The sequence below is a fragment of the Corapipo altera genome, unplaced genomic scaffold (genome assembly GCF_003945725.1).
Source record: "Corapipo altera isolate COAL_440 unplaced genomic scaffold, ASM394572v1 70, whole genome shotgun sequence".
Classification (NCBI taxonomy): domain Eukaryota; kingdom Metazoa; phylum Chordata; class Aves; order Passeriformes; family Pipridae; genus Corapipo; species Corapipo altera.
Genome location: NW_020884911.1, coordinates 7,618,810 through 7,641,497, shown reverse-complemented (window position 1 = coordinate 7,641,497; position 22,688 = coordinate 7,618,810). Strand labels below are relative to the sequence as shown.

The window sequence follows — 22,688 nt, the reverse complement described above, 5'->3', positions numbered from 1 at the left end:
AGGAAAGGAGCAGAGCTGGAGGTCCCCTGGGTAAGGAGAGTACAGGAGCCCAAGAACTGTCTTGCAACCATGACCATCACAATCTGACTGAATCACAGCTAGGGCTGGACTTGTTTGTACCAGAAAGATAATGTTAATTTGGATTGTGGTTTTTAATTTATTTTGTTTATTTTATTTAGCCTGAGGAACTTGTGTTGGCTTAGCCAAGCAGTATGGAGTACAAGCAGATTGATGGCACTGCCAAAATATACTCATATTGTGCATAAAGGATATAGCCAAGTTAGTCTGCAAAGGAGTTTATAGAAATACAAGCAATTAAAGAAGAAACAAACCCTCTTGTACCATGGATTTATTGAGCTGTGCAGCACCAGATAAACACACATTCTGGGGTGATGGTGATGTATGTGCATTTAAACAGCAAAGAACCAGCCTTCTGATTCTGTTATTGGAAGAATAAGTCACACATATTCTGGGACAAAAAGGGAAAGATGCAAATTGTTTCTGTATGTTCCTTCTTGTTTATACTGAAGGCATTTAAGATAAAAAGGTTACATTTTTTTTACAGAAATGTTCTTGTGTACACAATCATTGATTTAAATTTAAAAAGCTTTCAAGCAGTTTGTCAGGCAGTTCGTTATTGTGTATATAGATAACCTTTCACTGTTTGGTGTTTGAACCCCCTGTAAATAGGAACAGTGGGCAGGATCCCTTTGTAGGAAATTCACCTTGGTGGTCCATTAGATGAACCAAATAACTCAGTGCGTGACAGGACCAGATTGATTTTTCTGTGGTGTTTTTATTTTCTCTTTTTTAAAAGAATACCAGCTGCAATCTGTTCCAAACTGTTTTTTCTTTCACGCTGTCTCATCCTGTTTTGCTTTATTTGTGTTCAGTTTGGGGCTCCTCACTACAAGAAGGACACTGAGGTGTTGGAGTGTGTCCAGAGAAAGGCAATGAAGATGGTGAAGGGTCTGGATCATGAGTCTGATGAGGAAAGCTGAGGAAGCTGGGAATGTTTATCCCGGAGAAGAGGAGGCTCGGGGAAGACTTTACCACACTCTACAACTCCCTCAGAAGAGGTTGTAGTGAGGTGGATGTCAGTCTCTTCTCCCAAGGAGAGGAAATGACCTAAAGTTTTGCCAAGGGAGGTTTAGATTGGATATTAGGAAAATAATTTTTGCTGAAAGGATTATCAAGCATTGGAACAAGCTGCCTGGGGAAGTGGTGGTGTCACCATCCCTGGAACTGTTCAAAAATGTGCAGATGTGACACTTGGGGACATGGTTTAGTGGTGAACATGGCAGTGCTGTGTTGATGGTTGACTTGATGATCCTGGAGGTCTTTACCAACCTTAAAAATTCTAAGATTCTATGATCTGAGTGGTCAAGAGCTGTCTCCTTAAGCCACGTCCGTCTCAAAACGTCACTAACACAGAGCCTGGTCCTGGTAAAGCTGTGTCTATAGCAAGTCAACAGAGGAAACTACCACATGTGAGGTCTTGGAATCAGATATCCCACCTTAGAGACATGCATGTAATAGCAAAACATGCTATAGCAAACCCAGATTTTCCTAGTACAAAGCATGGGCTAAATTTTAATAACAAAAATTGGGACTGCAAGTGTTTCCCTGCAGACAGACCACTCTGTTTAGGGACATACTGGGTCACTGAGAGGCCTGTACAGAAATTTTCCTGTAATTACCTAAGGAGTTAAGGTGCGTGGTCAGCATGGAGTCAATGCTGCTTCCAGCCTCAGAGAGAAGGATGGAATAGCACTCACACAGGCTATTATTGTACTAAAAGGCTGTTTGAAGCCAAAAAACCTCTTGCCATGAAAATACACTGCCCACAGTCCAACAGAATCTACTTTCTGATCTCTTCTGGAAGACTAACTTGGTAAAAAGCTCAGCTACATTGTTGGGCTGGGCAGGCTGGTCCAACCAAAGAGCTGCAAATGCTGATGTGTTCATGCAACATGGAGACTAGAGGTTTCACATCTGATAAAGATCACAAACATTTCTGAAAGCTCTACCCCTGTTTTGCCATTTATGTAGTTCTAAGGCAGTCTGTGGAGCTGCCTACTTTGATATTCTGAAAGATCATTTGATGTTTCCCCATTGCACTTCCAGATAATCTGAAGCAGAATAAGAAAGATGAAGAAAACTTTTAATAGATTTCTTTTCCTTTTGATTCGGATTCAATAACCCAGAACCCAAATCATAGACTCATCTGAGCACCAGATTCTTTCTTCACCTCTGCACTTGCCATCAGTGAGGCTGCTCTCTGTTGAGCTTCCAACATGTGTGATTTAGATAGTCATAAAACATATGTTCATTAAAAAAATGAAAGTGACTTGTAGGAATTATTAACAGAGATCTCAACATTGGACTGTCTTGATGTTGTGCTTTTTGTCTGGGCGAGTAGATGTGCTTCTGGAAGAACAGACCCAAGAAACAGGATTTTTCAAGAGGAAAGACTGGAGGAAAAAAAAGTACTACACGAGGTATATCCATGATTTCCAGAACAATTAAAGCGTCTTAGGGAATGTCAGCACACAGAACTCAATTATGGTTGGAGTGAAGGAAGGATGGCTGGTCCCCATGGGATAATATGGTATGTCCACCAAGTCAGGAGAAGAGATGGCTTCTGTCTAGTCCCAAGGAAACTGACCTCCTAATGGGGCCTTGTTAAGCCTGTTAAGTATTTAGTGCCACTGCTGCCTTGGTACCTCTTGTGCCAGGTAGAATTAACCTGCAGAAAAACCTGACATGAAGTGAGAACCAAACGACTAAATCTTGTCCTTGGAGCAGGAGTCATATTAACTTTTATACACCCATCCCATCATCCTAAATGATCACAAAACTGTCAAATAACAAAAAATCAAGCCCTACCATCCACTTGCACCATAATCCTGGCTCAGCAGAAGGCCTCTGTACACAGCCCTGAGGACACCACCATGGAACAAAGCTCTACCCCCCAGCACAACCATGAAAGGCTTTGAGCTCAGCCTCTGAAACTGCAAAGCGCTTGTTTTGTTGTCCGTGGATAATGCTTTAATCCACCGGGTGAAAGCTGGACGTTGCTCTCTTTCATTCTGGGCGTATGCAATTTCAATGCTTGAAAAGAAAAGCCACTCACCCTCCCATGCCCGCTGCTCCTCCGAACTGCTGACGCCTGGATAGGCAGCTCCAAGGCGGGGCCTTTGGGATTTATTTAGTTCACCGCTGCAGACTATGCCTTTAGTGCCACAAACCGCCCTGGAGACAAGTCCTAATCATCTGGGGGGGGTGATTATGTTCAGTTCTTCCTCCCCAAACCCCCCAGACACAATTCAGACCCAAACTGGAGAGACAGGCAGGCACACAAGAGGGGAACCCGGCACCGCGCAGCCCCTCCAAAGCCATGTACAGGAGCAGCTTCCTCCGCGAGGTGCGCAAAGAGAAGTACGAGCGATCGGACGCCTACGATGAGCTGCGAGGCTCCCCTGAATTTGATAGTTTGGCCCAAGCCCGGGGCCTGGAGAACCTGCAGGAACTCAACGAGCGCTTCGCCAGCTACATCAACCGGGCGCGTGTGCTGGAGCAGCGCAACACCATCCTGCGTAAGCAGCTGGAGACCTTCCAGCGCATGGATGAGCTGGTGGGCCTGGATGAAGCATTTGCCGGGCAGATCGAGTTCAACCGGCAGCGGATGCGGGAGCTGGCCTCAGACAGAGCCAAGCTGGAGCGGGAGGAGAAGGATGCCCAGCGCATGCTCGATGAGTATCGCAACAAGTAAGGCTTGGGATGGGTGGAAGGTGGGTGGTGTCGTTTCTGTGGCTACTCTTTGTGATAAGGATGGTTTTGGTGTCACTGGGCTGCTGCTTGTGTACGTGTGATGCCTCTCCATGTGTATCAGGCTTGTAGATAGGGATGTTATAAGGGTCAAATGCACCCAGGTACCCCTAAAGTACCAGGTAGCTGAAGGATAGAGGAGAATTTATTTCTAAAGTCGAGAACACTTAAGATCTCAGCACAAATCTGCACTGAGCCTAAGAAAGAGACACCCACTTGTTGTTCTCAGGGCTTTTATGATCCCTGACCCCCCTGCTGTGGAGCCTTCAGACATGTCTGCAAGAGCTTCTCTTTTCTGGTACCAGGGAGTCAGCTCCACTGGAATGCAGGAGGAGAAAACATCTACAACTGTCTCTGGGAAGGATGCCTTTTTCCAGGCGGGAAATCCTCCTTAAGTGAAAAACCCTAATCTCCTCGCAGTAAAATCTTCAGAAGGGTCTTTTACACTTACAGATGCCATGGTGAAAAGTAAGGTGTCAAGGAGCTCCAGTTTTGCATTTCATGGTCCGTCTGCTACTAGAGGGGCAATTGCCCTCTCCATTCCACAGCAGCAGGTCCTCACCGTGACACACATTGGTTGCTATCGTTCATTAGTTTTAGGAGCATTTTGTTCTTAACTGCAAAGAGGAAATAACCCAGTTGAAAAACAGATGTCTCAAAGCAAGTCTTGTGTGTGAGCAGCAAGTCTTGTGTGTGAGCAGCACAGAGCTGCATGACCCCAAACACCTCCTGAAATGTGCAGAATCTGTCTGAGAAACTCTTATTTACAGGGGTTGTGAGGTACCTGGGCCTGGCTGTGCCAACCACTACAGATGTGAGATGAAAAGAACGTAGATACATTTCTTTTCTTGGTATGTTGAAATTTGCCGTCCTCTTCTTCCTTGCATCCTTCATTGCCACATCATGCCACTAGAGCAATAGCTGTAAGAATAGGCTTCCCCTAATTCCACCTTTTTAACTTCAGTGGCACCATAAATCAAAGAGCAGGAGCATCAAGGGCTGGGGCAGATGAATGACTTCAGACACCTCTAGCCCCTTCCCTTCAGCAACGGGCAGTTTTGGCCAAATACTTGATTAATTATGTGAGAGTTGGTGAGAATTGCTCATAAAAGGGCTGCTTACAGGAGAGAAGGGTCTAATCCTCTTGTTACTTATTAGTCAATGTTTCTTTTTACCCCCAAAATGTCTATCTGGCTAATTCACCCTTGAAAATTTGGCACCCAATTCAGCATGCTGCCATGTGAACTGGTCGTGGGGGCTGTGAGCTACAGCACAACTATAGAAATACCAAGCCCTGATCTCACTTTCTCTCTTGACAGCAGAGAATAGCCCATCCATGTGCACTCAACCTTATTGCTGCCAATGGTCAGATGTCCATGATGCCTTGACTCAGTGCCAGCAAGTAATAAGCACCTAATTAGGCAGCTTTGTATTTCAATATTTATGAGCAGTAAATTCAGCTATGAGCCAATGCTATAATTTAGCTGTCAACTCTGGTACTTGCTCATATGTTTTTATTATATTGTGTCCATGAGATTTTGACTAAACTTGGTACTTAAGTGTCTATCTGCATATTAGTTAAAAATCTGTGCAAACTGTGCAGGATTAGTGATGTGACACAAAGCTAATTTAGTTTTATTAGAGCTGCTTTATGTAAGCTGTACATAGATGGGGAAGAATACAGGTCATTGAAAGGGTGGGAAACACCCACAGGGTGGGAAACACACACGGAAGGGGCTGTGCTTTAAAAAGTAATATTTAGGACCTGCTACAGGGGTAGTTAATGACTTCCTAGGGAAAATGGAGAATGTTTTGTCCGTCCCATATCCTGGAATATTCACTCAGCAGCTGTAAACAAAGTAAAACTTTTAAACATAAAAATGAAACTTTGACCATATCTAACCCAAAAATTGCAAAGATACATAAGGCCATTACAATGGAAGGGCAGTGGCTGCTTTTTGAACAAATTGCCTTCAGTTTATACCAAGAAGAGAATTTTGGGTTTATTTTTTCCTCTTGGGAGCTGCTGAATTTGACTGGAAGACAGACATGAAAGTTTCTTCAGCATCTGACAAAAACTGATTGGGTTTTGAGTTTCAGGTGTTAAAACAAGGCCAGTGCTCTACCATCCTGATGGCTCCGATTTCAGCTACTGACAGTTATAAATAAAGCTCTCTAAACAAAATATGGGAGGAAAAATTCTCTGTGCCATATTAGGATCTACCGAAACCAGAAGCATGCATTCCTGTGCTGAAGACCTACCCTCCTCCCTGAGTCTGTGCTCAGTCATCAACAGGCACTATGGGTTTCTTGCTTCATTTTGAACCATAAAGCATCTACTTTTGGCACACTGGGATTAACAATATCTCTTAGAGTGGAGCATTGTGATTCAATTAATTGACAAATGTCTGTGTCCTTCACTATTGCAAAGAATTTTACCTCTTGCAACCCATTCTTTCACTCACCTTTGCAATCTGGGAAATAGATTTGTAGACATAAGTAAACCTCTTAAAGCTACATTTTTATAGATAGACCTTTTAAAGCTGCATTTATATAAATAGGCTTTTTAAAGCTACATTTAAACACAGCAGGATCTGAGACTACTGGGTCTGTACAATTAAATGTGAATGAACCATTAAAAAGTAGACCTTACGTTAAAATTTATTTTTAAATTCTCTGTAGTCACATTCATAGCTTTTCACATTAACATGAATAATTCAGATTCCGTATTGGGGAGAATTTTTTTTCTTGAAATTGCAAAAAAAAGCATTGCTAGTAGTTGTTTCATAAAGTCTAATTATGCTAATTTTATTGACCATCATTGTTATAGCAACATTGCATCTGGCTGTGGGAAAGAAGTGTATTTCTCTCTCCATGATAGTAGGAAAGATGCTGAAATCCAGGTTTTAGTGGCCTTGACAGAGCAGGATTAATTAACTTCAGAAATTAAAAGTCTTCCTAATCAATTTTTTAATTTAAAAATTTATTCACTGCTAATCTAGTGGTTTTGCACATGCAGTATGATTCCCTGGAAGCTGCTAGCCATGGAAATTGGCACTGTGTTCTCCAAGCTGTACTGCGTGAGGATGCTCTGATGAGCCTGACACCCTGTGTGGCCAAAGTAGAAACCCAGCACTTGTGATAGAAAACAAAAAAAAAAAAGAAGCAGGAAAACATGATATCTGGGATATGGGGACTCCACTGGCAAAGCTGCCTTCCAACCCTGTCTGCAAGGATTGTCTCTGCACTGCTGCTGCTTCTCTGATGATAGGAAGGACTTTATCCTGCTGCATCTGAAGTGAGGAGGTTCTGTCTGCCCTCCGCCCCCTCCTTGGACCACTGCAAGCTTGCCCTGTGGCTGTCAGCCACTCCGTAGTGTCTTCTTGATAACACAGGTAGCAACCCGCTCATACAACAGCAGAGCACAGCCCTCATAGGGCTCATCTGAGCCTTCAGGGTATGAACCACAAACACTATTGGCCAGTCCCTCATCCTGGTGGGACCAGTGTTTTGTAGTCTGTGCTCTCTTTGGCACTTAAATTGCTGCTGTCTCTGTTGAGAGAAGGTTAGTGAAGTGCTCAGGGCAAGGAAAAAGGAGAGAAATAGTAGCCAAGAGGCTTCATATATTGTTGGAAGATTTTGGTAGGGTTCAACAGAGAAACACCATATAAAAGGCTCAGGTTTGACACCAAATTGGTTATCTGGCCATTGAGCACTGCTTGGATGGATTGTGACTGTTTTCTCTTTGGAGAGGAGCAAGCCCTTGCGCTGCAGTAGAGGCAAGGTCCAAAAACAGAGGTGACAGAAAACTTTAATCCTCTCATTTGCTTGCTTTCAGTTCGGCAGCCCCCTCTACTCCATTTCTTTCCCCTTATGCAAAAAAATTAACATCCCTTTTTTTTTATAAACAGTCCAAAAAGGTTTGTTGCAGACCTAAAGCTACTTGACTAGGTGAGAGGTTTAGTGTTTGTTTGTTTGTTTGTCTGTTTGTTTTTGTAATGAAGCAAATCAACTTCATGCCTCTTAAGCTCCAGGAAAGTCTGACCAGCAACCATCTAAAAAAAACTCTTTTCAGCAAGTCCAACCAATTACTTGAACACTGAAATTAGCTTTGAAGCATAACAGGGTTGTAATTTGTCAGCAATTACACTTACACAGATATGTTTCAGTAGGCACATAAGTGTCCTGAGGTCTCTGAAGCATTTCAAAGAGGTCCTTAACCCTTTTGCACTGAGTAGCTTCTGGAGTAGACTGAACATCACTTAAAAGCTATTCTCCTTCAAAGGATAATCACTCAATACTAACTCTCTCAAGACTGCCAGGTGGACTTATGGCTGTGTGCCACAGCAGGTATTTTGGTTATTTGAGAGTGAAGGAAAATGTAGCTGAATACTTTAGTTATTGAAAGAATTTCTGGGTGACAGAATTCTGAATTCTGATCTAGCAATGAGGCAGATCTGAGCAGGTTTGAATGACATTAGGGCTGACATTTAGACACTGACTCCATCAGATGGTTGTATATTACTGGGAGTGTAAAACCAGCCTTTTTTTGTAGCTGTGTATTTGATTTTCACAAGCTACCACAATCTGCTTCCTCCTTACTTGGTTGTCAGAAAGTATCTAAGTTAGTGAAGTGTTTACTGTCAGTTGCACACAAAAATTTTATGAGATAGATAGAAAACTGGTTGGAGATGAGCTACTTGTCAAACAACAGAAACAAAGGCAGTCTCACTGCATATTCTTGTTGTATCCTGGGAAGTGAACCTGGTGTTAATACTATTTGGCAAAAAAAGACATTGTTTTAGATTTATCAGCAATTTGTAGGAGTGATAATGAAATGAAACCTCAGCATTTTCACATGTTTCTTTGCTGCTCATGTTAAGAATTGAAAACAGACCAGCACCCCACGCTAATATTATGGGATTTCAGAAGAAGGGAAAGTTGGGAAACCAAAGCACCAAGTCTATTTCTTTGTTCTACCAAGTTCTTCCTTTGTGGTCCTAGTCAGTTCATGAGTGACGTCATCCTTTCAGCTTTCCAATACATGTTGAAAGAGGTGACGATAACATTGGTTTTTCAACCTTTGGGAGACAAAAAGAACCAAGGTTGACGCCATCATTTAAATTTGATCCTTGCTGTGTTCAGTCTAGGACCTGTCAAGTTCCCTATTGACAGGAGCAAATCCTTTAGATACCAACAGCACATCTGGGCCAAATCAATGATTTCGGAAGAGAGACAACGGCTTATGTTCAATTCTGAATTTCAGCCATGGTTCACACTTGTGTTGATGACCACTGCTTGTACTGCAAATGAGTGAGAGTCACCACCAAAGGTCACTTGTCACCCACCATGAGGGTTTCTGGTAGCAAGCAAGAAAATGACAGCTTTTTATAACTCTGTATCTCTATTGTTTTAGGGAAAGTAAAGGAATAAACAGGAATAGACTATTTCTGTACTTTGTCAGTGGCAGTCGTTGGAGTTTGATGAGACACTTGTTCAGTACTGATGGCAAAGTCACATTGCCTTGTACTATAAAGATGCTTCTGGGTGATTATGTCTTATTTTGTTGTTGTTGTGTTTTTAATGGTGTAGGGGTTTTTTGTTTGGTTTGGCCTTTTTTTTAATGGAATCTCATTAAACCACATTTATTACTAAACATTTTATATGCAGATTATTTAGGAAAGGAACAAACAACAATAATCAACAATTAGGAAGATTTGTACTCTGGGACCAAAAGGACTTACTAAAAGATGATTCTATCTAACATACAAAGGTAGAACCCTAATTCTTAAGGAGTATGTACTGTTTCCTCAAACCAAAGATAAACACAATATACATCCAAGGTTCACTCAGCACAGGAACATGCACTTGTGGACATTTTGTAAATGCTTAAGAATACAGGATAAATGCTGTCCTTACTAAGGCTCACATTTGATTTTGACTAAACTAAAATACAAATTGTCATTAAAGAGGACACAAAGCTTGATGCATCAAAGCATCCTAATGCAACATTATTCATACAGAGTCAACATATGAAATTGCAGCCTTTGTGTTTAATGTGTCTGTCATGAAAATGCTTATTGAACTACAGCAGGTAGGACAGAAAACCAGAGACAATGTAATGAAATGCTAATGTGCCAGTGTAGCAAATCCTCACGTAGTAACCACTGATGAATGGCTGTTACTGTAGACAATGCCAATGGAATATACTTTTATTGTAAATAATCTGTTCTTGGGAGTTCCATAAAAAAGTGATAGCAAATGTGTGACATTTCATTGTATTCTGTAATGTAAATAGAAGACAAGCAGTTAATCAGTTCTGAAATGAGTCTCAGCATTCAGGACTAAAAAACAATTAATGCTAATGTATAAATAAATCTTTTGGGTCTCTTCAAGGTTCATATCCTCCTTTAGTGAGAAGCATATCTTGTGCATGACAGTGCAGATGAAAATGCAGTTCACGGAAGGATGAACCACTGACCTTTATCTCCTTTTCTCTATTTGCAGGTATAGAAATGAACGTGAATATCAGCAGAGGCTAAAAGAAACCCTTGAGCGCCTTAATAAGGTAAACCTGAGAAAATGGCAAGGGAAAGGTCTCTATAATTTTTTTTCCTGTGGCTGCATTTACTACAGCAAGCTGCTTTCAAGAAGCAGTGGGAAGATAAAATGTCAGAGCAAGACATTTCTTGTCATTATACCCTGATGAAAAGTTCTCCTTCCCCTTCATCCCCCTCCCCAGGCCTTGTGCAAGTGTCAGAACCTCGATGTGTGTGTAGGCACTGTGTAATCCTTACTTTGCACAGTCCTGCTGATTTTGGTCCTGTAGCATGTGCTGCCCACAGACTCAGCTGTGCTCAGGACTTTATTAATTTTTCAGTGAGACCGAAGACTGGGAGGATCTACTGTTTAACACTCCTTTTAGAGCATCAGCAACTGGCCCTTGCACTCATTTCAGGACCTGTAGCTGACATAAGTGTCACAAATTCACCTTTGCTGAAGATCTGGAATATTTTTAGGTGTATTTAATAACTCTTCTTAATTCTTTTAACATGCTTTCACTTGGAAAATAATCTCTCTGAATGAACACAGGTAGGAAAAGTCCATTTATTAGTCATACTGTGCAGCCAATACACATATCTGAGAGTCCAAAATGTGACTGGAGAAAATGTGTTTGTTGCTGAAAACCTTTTAAAATTCAGCTGCTGTATTAAAATACTTTTAGTACTGATATCATGGCGTGAAAAATTGCTGATTGAGTCCAGGTTTTGAAATCTGGTGTGTCTCAAAGCTCCTCAGTTCCTTGCAGGATATGATCAGCCCTTCCTCAGACAGATCCTCAGCTTCCCCTTAGGTAAAAGCTGTACTTTCTTGAACTAATACCATGGAAAAGAAATAATAGTAATAACAATAACATCATATAATTAAATATAATAATAATGATGCTCAGAGAAAAGATAAAAGTTGACTAACTTCTTTTGGAAGTTTCCAGACCAGGTCTGTGAAACTGAGAAAGCCCGATTCATCCTCTCTTGTTGCTAGCTGTCATCTGAGTGAAGAAAGTAGTATTATGTCTTTTCCCAGTTCTATTTTTCACAGATTACCTTTCATTTTCTGTATTGGGAAACAATTACAAGTGGATTAAATAGAGATTATTATTTTATTTCCTCACTACAAATGGCAGGAGCTGTTCTGTTTGAGCACTGTCATATCAATGATATGCATGTTTTATATTAAAAAAAGACAAAGTGCATTTTAGTATTTCTATCTACAGTGAGCTCTAGACATCCTAATGTCCAATAGAATTGGTGCTATTTTCCAGTGTACTAACAGGGCTCTTGGAAACCCGGCAAGCCCTTAAAAGTATTCGTGGAGGCAAATCCTTTGTAAAGGGTTGGTGTAGCTGATAGGTCTTCACAGTTCCTTTCAGCTAATCTGTGGCTAAAGAAAAGTGAATTGATTTAAGTCCCAGGCACAGCTTAAAAAGTCTTGAGAAATGGTGAGGGGGGGTTCTATCCTAGGATTTTCCTGGGCTGCCCCTGTTGCAACAACTCCTTGCACTGGAGCACCAAGTAGTGGTGGTTTTCTGTAGAGTGCCCAAGATGTAGCCTGAAATATGCATGTGCAGGTGTAAACCTATGCTTTATCCAACAGATGGAGAATCAGGTCGGAAAAATAGCAAACACTCGTTCTGGAGAGATCCAAGGGATTTCTCTGCCATGATAAATTAAAATGCTGCTTCAGCACATGGATCGGTGTTCTGGAATCAACACCTAAAGCAGAATGGTTTTTCAGAAGTCGAGTGAATAGCAAACTGCAAAATTCAGAAGAAAACCTGTAGCCGCTGCACTATTCTGATATGCAGCTTCATCAGTGATGCTGGGCTCTCTGAAAGTACAGAATAAGAGAAAAAATATTTTTCCCTTTTAAAGTGCCTTTTGTTTATCACATGCAGAAATATTTGCTTACCGGTATCATCTGGGGGCTTTTATTGGCTCCCCCCCAAACCTCCCAGTATGGTCATTGTCCTGCTGATCTGCCTCTCAATAGGAAGGCAGAGGAGTGCAGAAAAGCATCGGGCATTCCTGATGGCTGGCTCCAAATGTGCTGGGCTGGATGTGTCTGAATCAGCCACTGGCTCACAAAGCAGAGCCGGCTGGAGAGTTCTCTGCCCGGGAGGCTCAGCAGCACAATGGGACAGCTAACATCCACACATTTTTGGAATTGCTCGTGCTGTGCACGCGCAAAAAAGAAAAATCCCCTGCTACCAGTCATATGCTGCACTCACAGATCTCAGTGGTTTACTTGCAACCCCTGATCCTCTTGCTAGGATATTTTTACAGCTAGTAATGGCACATAGGTAATTTGAAACACACCTTTAAATTATTTTTCTATTATTATTATTGTTTTTTCCACTTTGAGTTAAATGCGGAAATCGAGATTTTCTTGAAGCAAATTGCAAACTGGTTGAGGAACTTAAAAGTTTTGTGGAGTTGCAGGGAAGATCCAGCTGACAACTTTTACGATACTTCCTCAAAAGTGATATTTACAATCTTAGCTCATGATAAACCTAACCAAGAATTCATGCATTAAGTAGGAAAATAAAGCTTATTATTCACACTTACATATTTGTAAAATATATTGCCAAGTATCATGGAATACTCTGTATTCAAGGATTTGTATTAAATAACATGACAGGAAAAATCTAAATTAGGCCTTTAAACAGAAATGGAGATGTCACTGGGTTTAAATACCAGTGCCAGTCATCTCTGAGATTGTGATTGGTAGTTATACAGCTTGTGCTCTGAATTAATTAGATATTATGAACTTTTGTCCTTGCAAATCCCAATGTATTAGAAACTTCTGCAGCAAGATGATTCTTTTCTAGACCTGGTCATCTGTCATTTTTATTTCCAGAAACGGCTCCAAATTTGTGTATTTGTGGCATTTGACAACACACCAAACAGAGTGCAAATACTTTGGACCATCATGGGTTTTTATAAGGATTTATTTACTGGGAATATTAAAAAGGCATCAAGATACCTCAGATCTTGTCATAAATACTAGAGGAATCAATGCCTTAGTCTGCTGATGTCATTTGTTTAGCACTCATGCACCATTCCAAGCTTTTAACATCAAACTGGTATTTCATAGAGTCTACCACTTGGCTTCCAGCATTCATAAAAGCATATGGTAAACATATTTTGACAGTGCCAGCGCCAAACTGTATCATTAATCATATTTGTGCAGAACATGGTGAATAAGATGCCTCTTTGTTGCTGTTTTCATGACACTACTATCTCCCAGTAGGTTTCAGTATTCCATACAGACAGATGGCTTGCATTATGCCTATGTGGCTGCTGTGATTTTGGCACTCCAGCCACATGTGCTGACCATGACACATGTCTCTGCATTGTAGGAAGCTGATGAAGCACTGCTGTGCAACCTGGAGCTGCAGATAGAGTCCCAGTTCCTGCAGGATGATATTAATGCCACAAAGGACAGATATAAGAAGGTAACTGGCTGAATTTGCCATCTTCCTTCACTCTTCCTTCTAGAGATAGATGTGAAGCCTTGCCTTTCTCTGGGATCAAATGGTGGCAAAATTAAAGCAAATCCTAGTTGTGTTTTGGTGGGTACATGTAGAACCTTTTATTTTTGGTGGGCACAACAGCTGGATGGTTGCCAGTATCCAAACAAACTCCCTCAGGGTCCAGTGCCCACAGCTGCAGCAATGTCTTGAATTTGTTGACCTGTTATTATGGTTCAACCCAAAGTGCTGGACAAGCTGTCTTATATTTCACACTAAGAAAGCTGTTGCTTTCATCACCCAATTTTCTGGGCGAGAGCATCCCAGTTAATCAACAGGCATAAGCCTGTGGCTGTATGATTCCAGTGCAGCCTCCTTTTCCTGGGAATGCTGTGAGGCTTGAGATCAGGCCACTGTCCCATCTTTGCTGCTTTTGAAAGAAGAGACTCACTTTTTCAGACCATGTGCAAAGGTATTTGTGATTCTCATTTTGAAAATCTCCTGTGAAATCAGAACTCGTGGAATCTTTAAAAAGACTACGAACTGTATAGTCACTTAGCTAAAATGCCAGTAATGTATCCTCAGCATGATGAAACTGTTAGCACTCATGCCCTCAAAATCTGGTCTAAAATCATGCTGCAAAATCAGATCTGAACATGAATGGGACCTTTATATGCTGAAAGAAGTAAATATCTAGAAATAATCCCTAGAAGGGGAGTACCTTACTGTGGCATTTTCTGATGAAAATGGTTTTTACTTCACCACAGAATCTCATGGAAATCCAGACCTATGTCAATGTTTTGCAGCAGATCATCCAGACAACCCCTCGTGTGTCCCCCATAACCACTGGCATATGTGAGGCAAGTATTGCAGTTTGTAAATACTAATCAGAGTAAGAAAGAGATGAAGTTTACTCCTAAAGTGTCCTAGATCCTTTAACTCCCATTCCAAGGTTAAGTGAAAACTGTCACAACTATGCGTAAGTACTGAAGATGAGAGAAAAAAATTACCTGTAGCTTTGAAAAACTCTATCGATCAGGAAAGAGAGATTCCATTTGGTCAGGTGCACTCCAGCATATGTATTAGCCCGAAAAAGTGCAGTTCTAAGGCAGTTGATGTAGTTGTACTTCCTCTCTGAGGAGGAGCTGCAGGATGAATGAATATTTGCAGAGAAAGTAAATCTTGCCCTGAAGGGGTGAGAGGTGGTGAAAACTTGTAAATCAAATAAATTGATATACAGACTAGATGAAAACTTGGTGATTCACACCAATATGACTGGCTATGCCAAGAACACGTATTAGTTGGAAGAAAGTGTTAAGAGCTGTATCTACAGAGTCTAATTTCAATGTAAGCTGTACTGTTACAGCCCTACCATGTGACATCTTTATTCTTAAATCCGTGCCACAGAAGTTGACTTGAGGTTCAATACCCATCTTTTTATCTATCTTTTGTAATTTTCTGTTTGTCTTTACAGTTTATTTCCAGTAGTGGAATTTCTTTTGGCTCTTTTTAAAAGAGTGAAACATACTTTCCTGTACACACGTTATTTTCTTCCAACCAGGAAAAAGTGGTAGCAGAGAGGAGGATCCCTGTTCTGCAGAGCCAGCTGGAGGAATACAAGAGCATCCTCTGCCAGCTACAGGCGCAGAAATACAAGCTGCAGACAGAGGTACTGCCATCACTGACTATAAACACAACCATGAGGCTCATGAACTGTTCTTTTTATGGTCACATGGTAAAGTCTGAGTGGCCTCTAACAGGGTCTTGTGAACTCGGTTGACCTGGAGGTGTGTTTTCCTTTCAGATTTCCATATATTCCTTCAGCTGTTTCATTCTCATTCTCTCAGTGGTCCAAACTGTCAAGTTTAAGATGGCCAGGGAGGGCTGTAGGGTAGCATAGGTGCAATGAAGCTGTCTTTGGTTATCAGAGTTGCTTGTGAGAGAATGTCTCTCCAGTGCAACTGACTTCCTGTAGGACAGAGCCAGCAGGAAGTGTGGATGGAAAAGTCCCAAGGGCTCTAGTGACTCTCTCGCTTGCTGAACTCTGGCTGGAAATTGGCTCCATAAATCCGTGGGGGATCTTCAAGGCTCTGCCCAATCCTTTCTATCACTGCTACATCCAACGATAAACTTGCTCTGAGAGGACTGGACAGATTTGGTAATCAAAACTGATATAGTTGTTGAGCTACATTTGGCATTCTGCATTTATCCCTGTCACTCTAAGCACTAAGAAAGGATCTGCACCTCTCCTGTGCTTGGACCATAATCATCTCCTTTTTGCCAGTTCCTGACTTGCAGAAAATATCTGGCCAAGACTTTGACTAGTTGTCCATCCGGGTGAGAGGAGTGAAATACTGGCATAAAACATCTTTTTTTGTGGGATTTTGGACTCCTTTGGACAGCCATAGCAGCAGCTCCTAACTTCCTGAGCATAACTTCTTTCCTTAGAGTTGGTGTGGACAGTGCTACCCCCAGGTCTTTTCCTTGGTCTCTTCCTCATGTCTGATGCTCTGGTGGAGAGGTCACATGTGCTCTGGGATAGGCAAGAATCAATATAGAGATAAGTGAGATTATGAATCAATATAGAAAAAAAACAGGAGAAAATCATCCTTCTGGCACCCTTTGGGGAATTAATCGTCCAGCTTTCAAAATCAAATCATCACCTTCTGTTTAGAAAGAGTTTATTAACTGATTCATTCTTGTGCCCTGAGATTAAAAGAGTGAAATACCTTTATGAGTGGAGGTCAGTGACAGGGTTGCTTGTCCCTGAAGGCTGGTGAAGGCTGGATCTGATGACTGAGATGTCATCAAGGTCCTTTGCTTTCCTCTTTCTGGACCTGAGAGCTGTGTTGCTGAGTGGTTGTGGACCCCACCTTGTGAGCACTGAACAGTAAAGGGTCTTTGTCCACTCGTACTCTGCAATAGAACAAAACTAATGCCAAGGGACCTAGCTCCTAAATTTAGGCTCTTAAAAGGATTTTAAAAACCTTTACCTGAAACATACAGAAATAAATCTGTTATTAAAGAACCCATTAGTCACTTATTGCCCCATTAACTTTTTGTGAGTACACCTCTTTAAAAGCTCTTTGAAATGGGGGGGGGGGCAAAAGTGATAAAAGAACTATAATAAATAGCTGAAAATAGCAGAAGAAAGTGAGAGCAGAATTTCAACGTGAAATATCCCACCTGTAAATCGTACTCCTTGATTTTGGAAGGTGCCTATCGCCACCTCCTGGCTGATGTGCTCGTTGGTTTTATCGGCAAAGTAAAAAAGCTGGGGAACTGAATTCAAAACGAGAGCTCTTCATTTAAAATAAGACCTTTGCTCTTATTTGCTTGGTCTGCGGACCACAGTGAAGGAAGAACAGGTTTTTCCTTGGAATATCTTCCCGGCTAAGCACTTTTGCTGTCCCCGTAAGACACTGCCTGCTCTGCCGAGGAAGGGCACGGGGAACTGCAGGTCACCCAGTGAGGCATCAGCCAGCCTCGTATGCAATGAGGAGGAAGACATCACACAGCTATTCTCTAGTCCATGCTGATCTCATCATGCTTATTGTGGAACAGAAACCTTGGGACAGAAAAGGAGGCAGCAGGAGGAGGTCTTGGTTTTGAGTCACTGAACAAATGTAGTGAAATTGCTGCTGTGTTTCAGCAGTGCAGCATCACATTGTAATAAAACATGACTTGCCTTTAATTACGCTTAAAGTATGGGGATGGTGAATGTTTCAAAGCTGCTTCTTTCACCCACCAATTTTATTCACCAGACAACCATGCTGGAGCAAGCAATTAAAAACACCCAGGAGAGTTATGATGATGAAATTCAGCTTTACAATGAGCAGATTGAAAACCTTAGGAAGGGAATAGAGGAGGCTGAGAGGATCTTGGAGAAGTACACGACCGACTGCCGCCAGCTGGTGATCTACCAGCAGTCCCTGGAGAACGAGCTGGAGCGGTACAAGCGGATCATCGAGAACGAGGACAGCCGGTAAGGCTGGATTTCTGAACACTCCCAAAGGGGCCAGTGATCTCTTTTATCTCTTTTGAAAAGTGTATGTTTAAGGACATGTGATCCACCCAAAGCTATGGCCTTTCCACACCCTTGACTGGTAGATGTCCGGGGAGAGAAATCTAAATAGATGCAAAATCTCATCAGCTTCTTCCAAGGAAATGGTCAGAGACATTTGGAGCTTCTCTTGTCTATTCAGTCTGCTTTCCACATGCTGTCCTGGCATCAGTGCCCAGAGGTCAGGAGCACACAAAAGCAATTTGAACACCCTCTACCCAGCCCAAGTGTTGGTGACACTTGCTGGGTGTTACAGGCATGTTGATTCTGGAGGGTGCAGACAGGGCAAATATCCTGTAAAGCAAAGCACCCTTTCACAGCGAAGCCATTCGTCAGGCAAAGGGTAAAAAGGGGAGAATACGAGAAATTGGCTGGGATTTGGGTTGTGTTTAAACCTATGGATGAGCTCTGCCTCCCTCTAATGCCAACCATCAGCTGCACATGAGAAAAGGAGATGGGTTTTCAGGAGCAGAGCCAGACCCCTGAGCACCCAAACTGCTGCTTCAGGTTGTCCTGAAGATGCAGGGGAGGGACACTGACTAATTTCATCCATTTTCAGGGTCTCATTTTGGACACTGAGTTCTGGATAGAAGTATCTCAACAGGGTAATTCTAAGCACCAAAAATCAAAATGGGTATCTCTTGCATATCGACACAGGTGTATATCCTCCGATAGGCCGAAATATCTCAAATTCTGGCAGAGCAGACAGAAATAGGCCAAAGATATAGTATCTGGTTCGCAATAGGCCAGTCTCTTTGTTTTAATTTTTTAACCCTTAATACTGCTGACTCCTCAAATGTTTTCCAAGGAAGACTACTCCGTTTTTATCTCACCCTTCTTGACTCAGGCATATGCAAGTTGCTTTGTAAGGGCTACCAAATTTTCTATTTTACCAGCCAGCATGGCAAAAATGAATTTATGGCTGATGTCTGGTAGTCTCGGATTGACTGTTTGCACATCTAAAATCTTCCCATCTTTTCAAAATGCCATGCTAAATTACAAAGCTGTTGCTATAGGTTATAATTACTGTTGTACTTTACCTTATGGAGCATCCCCTTTCTCCTCTGGGTGGCCAGCCTCACTCCTCTGAAGGTGCTATGGCTATGTTGATTTTCCCCTGACAAGAAAGAGGCTCCTGTCATTCTTTTTGAATCCTTACCATAGAGAAATATGTCTTTAACCTCTGTACTTCAATTTGCACAATTTCATTTGCTTTCACTGAAAATCAAATTATGGGGAGAGATCTGATCCATGTGTCTCTTCTCCACAGGTTAAATTCTGCTATAGCAGGAACCCCAGTCACACTCTTCACACAGATCTACAGACCTGCCCAGCCCCAAGTTTCGAGGGGAAGAGGTAAACCTGTGATGTCTTCCTGTGTCTGTCACAAGCAGCACCATTGTATTTTAAGTTTCTCCATTTGTCTTCCACATGACCCACCAGCTGTGACAGTCTGACTCCAGGCTTGCTAAGTAAATGCAACCATTTCAGCTTACCTCACCTGGCTTTGGGACAAGCTGTCAAAGGCCAAAACCACAAGCAAAAGTGTTTCTTCGCTAATTTCTGTAATTTACTATTTAGGCCAATCAGGAGAGTAAAGTCAAAAGGCACCTGAAACTATGGAAAGAGCTGCAGGTTTTGTGCTGACTTGTGAACTGTTTGTTTGCACTTTAGTGGTGTGCAAAGAGCACCAAGGTATGTTGAGTGCCACAGGCAGGCAGAGGACCCTTTTCAGGACCTGTTTTCCTTCCATGTTTTATAATGGTTTGTTAGAATTATGATGCTTGTAAACCTGGTGACAAGGAAACAGTCAGGGACTAAACGAGTAAGACTGCTCTTGACAAAGAGAGAACTTGGTTTATAGAAAGGTGCAGTAGGCACTAACGTTTGGTATGACTTAAATCCAAGGCTCACTGGGGTGTTACTAATAACACACTACCTTGAGAATGGAGATAAAACACCAAATGACGGGTTTTTTTTGGAGTGCAGCTGCAATTTTTCTAACCACTGTGTGAACTGTGGCAGTTTTATATGAAATGGGTCCACAATGCCTGAGGCCAAATCCTCATCAGTTGTAGATAACTACCATCCTGCAAAGTGTTGTTTCATACCTGCTAAGGATTTGGCCTGTTTCTAGCAACACCTCTGCTTCTTCCTGCGTGGTAAGCAGGCCATTTCATGTGTTTTACTGTACCTGTGACATGGGACAAAACAGCTGCCTTAGGGAAAGCATGTTAATACCTGTCTGTCCCCATGATACCGTAATTCCCAGCTCTGTGTCCACCAGCTGCTGGCTACTCCCTCCTGACATGCCTCTCAGAATCTGCCAATACCCCAAATTGCCATGAGTGGAGGTGTCTGGCTCACTTTTAGTGTCTCTTAGACACAGAGGCTCTCCACCTGCAGCAGTGAGGGTGAGAGGCAGCTCTAGCATTTGCAGTGACCGTCTTTGAGCACCGTTGTTTGCTTTGTTTTGATTTTTCTCTAGATATCACCCAAGCCATGCAAGACATTGCCAGTGTAAAGCCCAGACAAAAAGCACTGACAAAGAAAATTGCCAGGAAAAAGGAGCTGATGTCAAAAGACAAAACTGACAGTCACTCACCTGAAAGAATGTATGAAAGAACTCTGGAAGGTTTTGACCAAGATCAGATGGAGTACAGACACGAAGGCTCAGTCAGGTGTGAACCTGGGCAGGAAGGTTCAGAATTTGATGAAAAAGAAATGGGCCCAGAGGATGTACCTGACGGAGCCCAGATAAGTAAAGCCTTCGATAAATTGTGTAACATTGTGAGGGAGAAAATAAGAGTCCACAAGAAACCAGAGGCTAAGCCTGAAGCCCCTCCCAAAGGGCGTTATGTGCTGGTGACAGGGGAGGAAGGCTATGAAGAACCATGCATCTTGGCCCCCCTCTATCCCTGCTCCAGGAGGGATCACAGTTTCCACTGGCAACGGGAAGGTGATGAATGATGGGGAGGTGGAGCCCATACTGGAGCTGCCAGAACCTGCCTTAGAAAAAGAGAAAGCAGATATCTGTGAAAGGAGAGAAGAATTTGAAATCCCAGATAAACAGAGAGAGGAAGAGAGAGAAGAGGTGCTTGAATGGGGCAAAAAAACAAGAGGAAAAATCGAGCAAATCACAAAGTATCCGGACATCTCTGAGCCTGAGACAGTTCCTTCCCCTGGTCTGATAAGCCCAACTGAGCCGGGACTCCTTCGAGAGACAGATTATGAACGAGAAGACAAGCAGGGCCTTTTGTTCAGGGAAGCAGCCTTGCCTGGCTCTATGAGCTACGAGAAGGTGGAGGTGGTGGAGTCCATCGAGAAGTTTTCAGATGACAGAATTCAGACATATGAAGAGACAGCGATGATTGTTGAGACAATGATAGAGAAGACAAGCAAGAAGAAACCAGGAGACAAAGGCTCTTAAGTGACACACACCCCCTTGATAGTCAACTTGTCTGGCATAGTTATTATATGACTGTTTGTTTTTTTTTCCTGATCGAATGATACAGTAGTGAGATTTTTGCTGTTTGGTATGGAACAGATTGAAACCTTGATGACAATTCTGTCTGATGTAGGCTCACCTTTGGTGCAATGATCATTAGCACGCTCCAGGGTACATCCTATGCAACTGATTTTCATGATTAGGACACACTGAAAGTAACTATTATGACAGAGCTGCCTGGCTTCCCACAGTATCCGGGACAAATTTGCATATTCCTCTACTGCTCCTATAACCACCATACAATTCCCCATCTCTGAGACAGCTGCAAACGTTAACTTGTGACATCTGGTTCATTTAATAAAAGTTTTGCCTTCTACCGAAGATACCCACTGTGGGTTTGTGTTGCCTTTACCATTGACTGATAGTACCTACTCGTAAACATCACCTGAGGTGTGCAGAAGTTTTCCAGGAGAAGGGCTGGATACCTGTTAAATAATTGCAATTGCAATAATGATTGCAAATCTCTCCCAATTACAGTCTCTAAATAGCAATGACCTTGGCAGACCTTTCTTTTTGGATCTAAAGATGAACTCTCTGTGTTTGAAATAAGCTCTCACTGGAGATCTCAGAATAAAACTTGAAATTCCACTGAAGTGAGAGATTACCCTTATAAAAGCTACTAAAGGCATTATTTGTCCTTCACCAACTCAACTAAGGTATTTGTGGTTGCCAACGAGCTTCGAGTGGACTGCAGCCAAAGACTGTGTGTTTTGATATTTACTTGTAAAGTATTTCCTTGGACTTGTAGAGTTCAATACTGCCACAGGATCCTGTCACAACCCAGTCTCCTGCAGTCCCATGGAGTTCCATAGGATTGCTGGAATAAGCAACACTTGCAAGAGATTCTTAGAGCTTCCAGAAACCTTCAACTCAGGAAAAATACCCCCCTAAACTAAAAAACCAAATCAAAACCAGGGAAAGGAAACCCTTCACTTGTGTGTGTGCAAATACTGAGCTCTACTTAATGTGCTCATGCACCATTTAGGCATCAGCTTGACTCCAGGCACACAAATGATCCCACCAGTACTTACTGAAGTACTTTACTACGTTAGGCTCTACACATTCTTTTCCCATCCCAGTTCTCAAAGTTTTTGTTTCAGCTTTCACCATTTTTGTGCCTTTTCCTTCTGGCTGTTAACTCCTATGAGCTGTGAAGGAAGGGACTAAAAGCCATTTGAGCTGACAAGCCTGAGCTGCAGGATCCTTCTCACAGCACTCAAGACTTTCCTTCAATAGTATGTCGAATTTTTTCATCC

At 42.2% G+C, this 22,688-nt stretch overlaps 1 protein-coding gene across 1 annotated transcript; it reads left to right on the top strand.

Annotated features, from left to right (window-relative positions):
* The first annotated feature begins 3,400 nt into the window (after positions 1-3,400).
* BFSP1 (beaded filament structural protein 1) lies at positions 3,401-21,595 on the top strand. Its single transcript, XM_027653891.1, is given in 9 exon segments — positions 3,401-3,771; positions 10,339-10,399; positions 13,751-13,846; positions 14,629-14,721; positions 15,423-15,530; positions 17,626-17,846; positions 19,195-19,280; positions 20,413-20,831; positions 20,833-21,595. Coding segments are annotated over 9 exon segments (1,977 nt in total). The 3' UTR covers positions 21,355-21,595.
* The last annotated feature ends 1,093 nt before the right edge of the window (positions 21,596-22,688 follow it).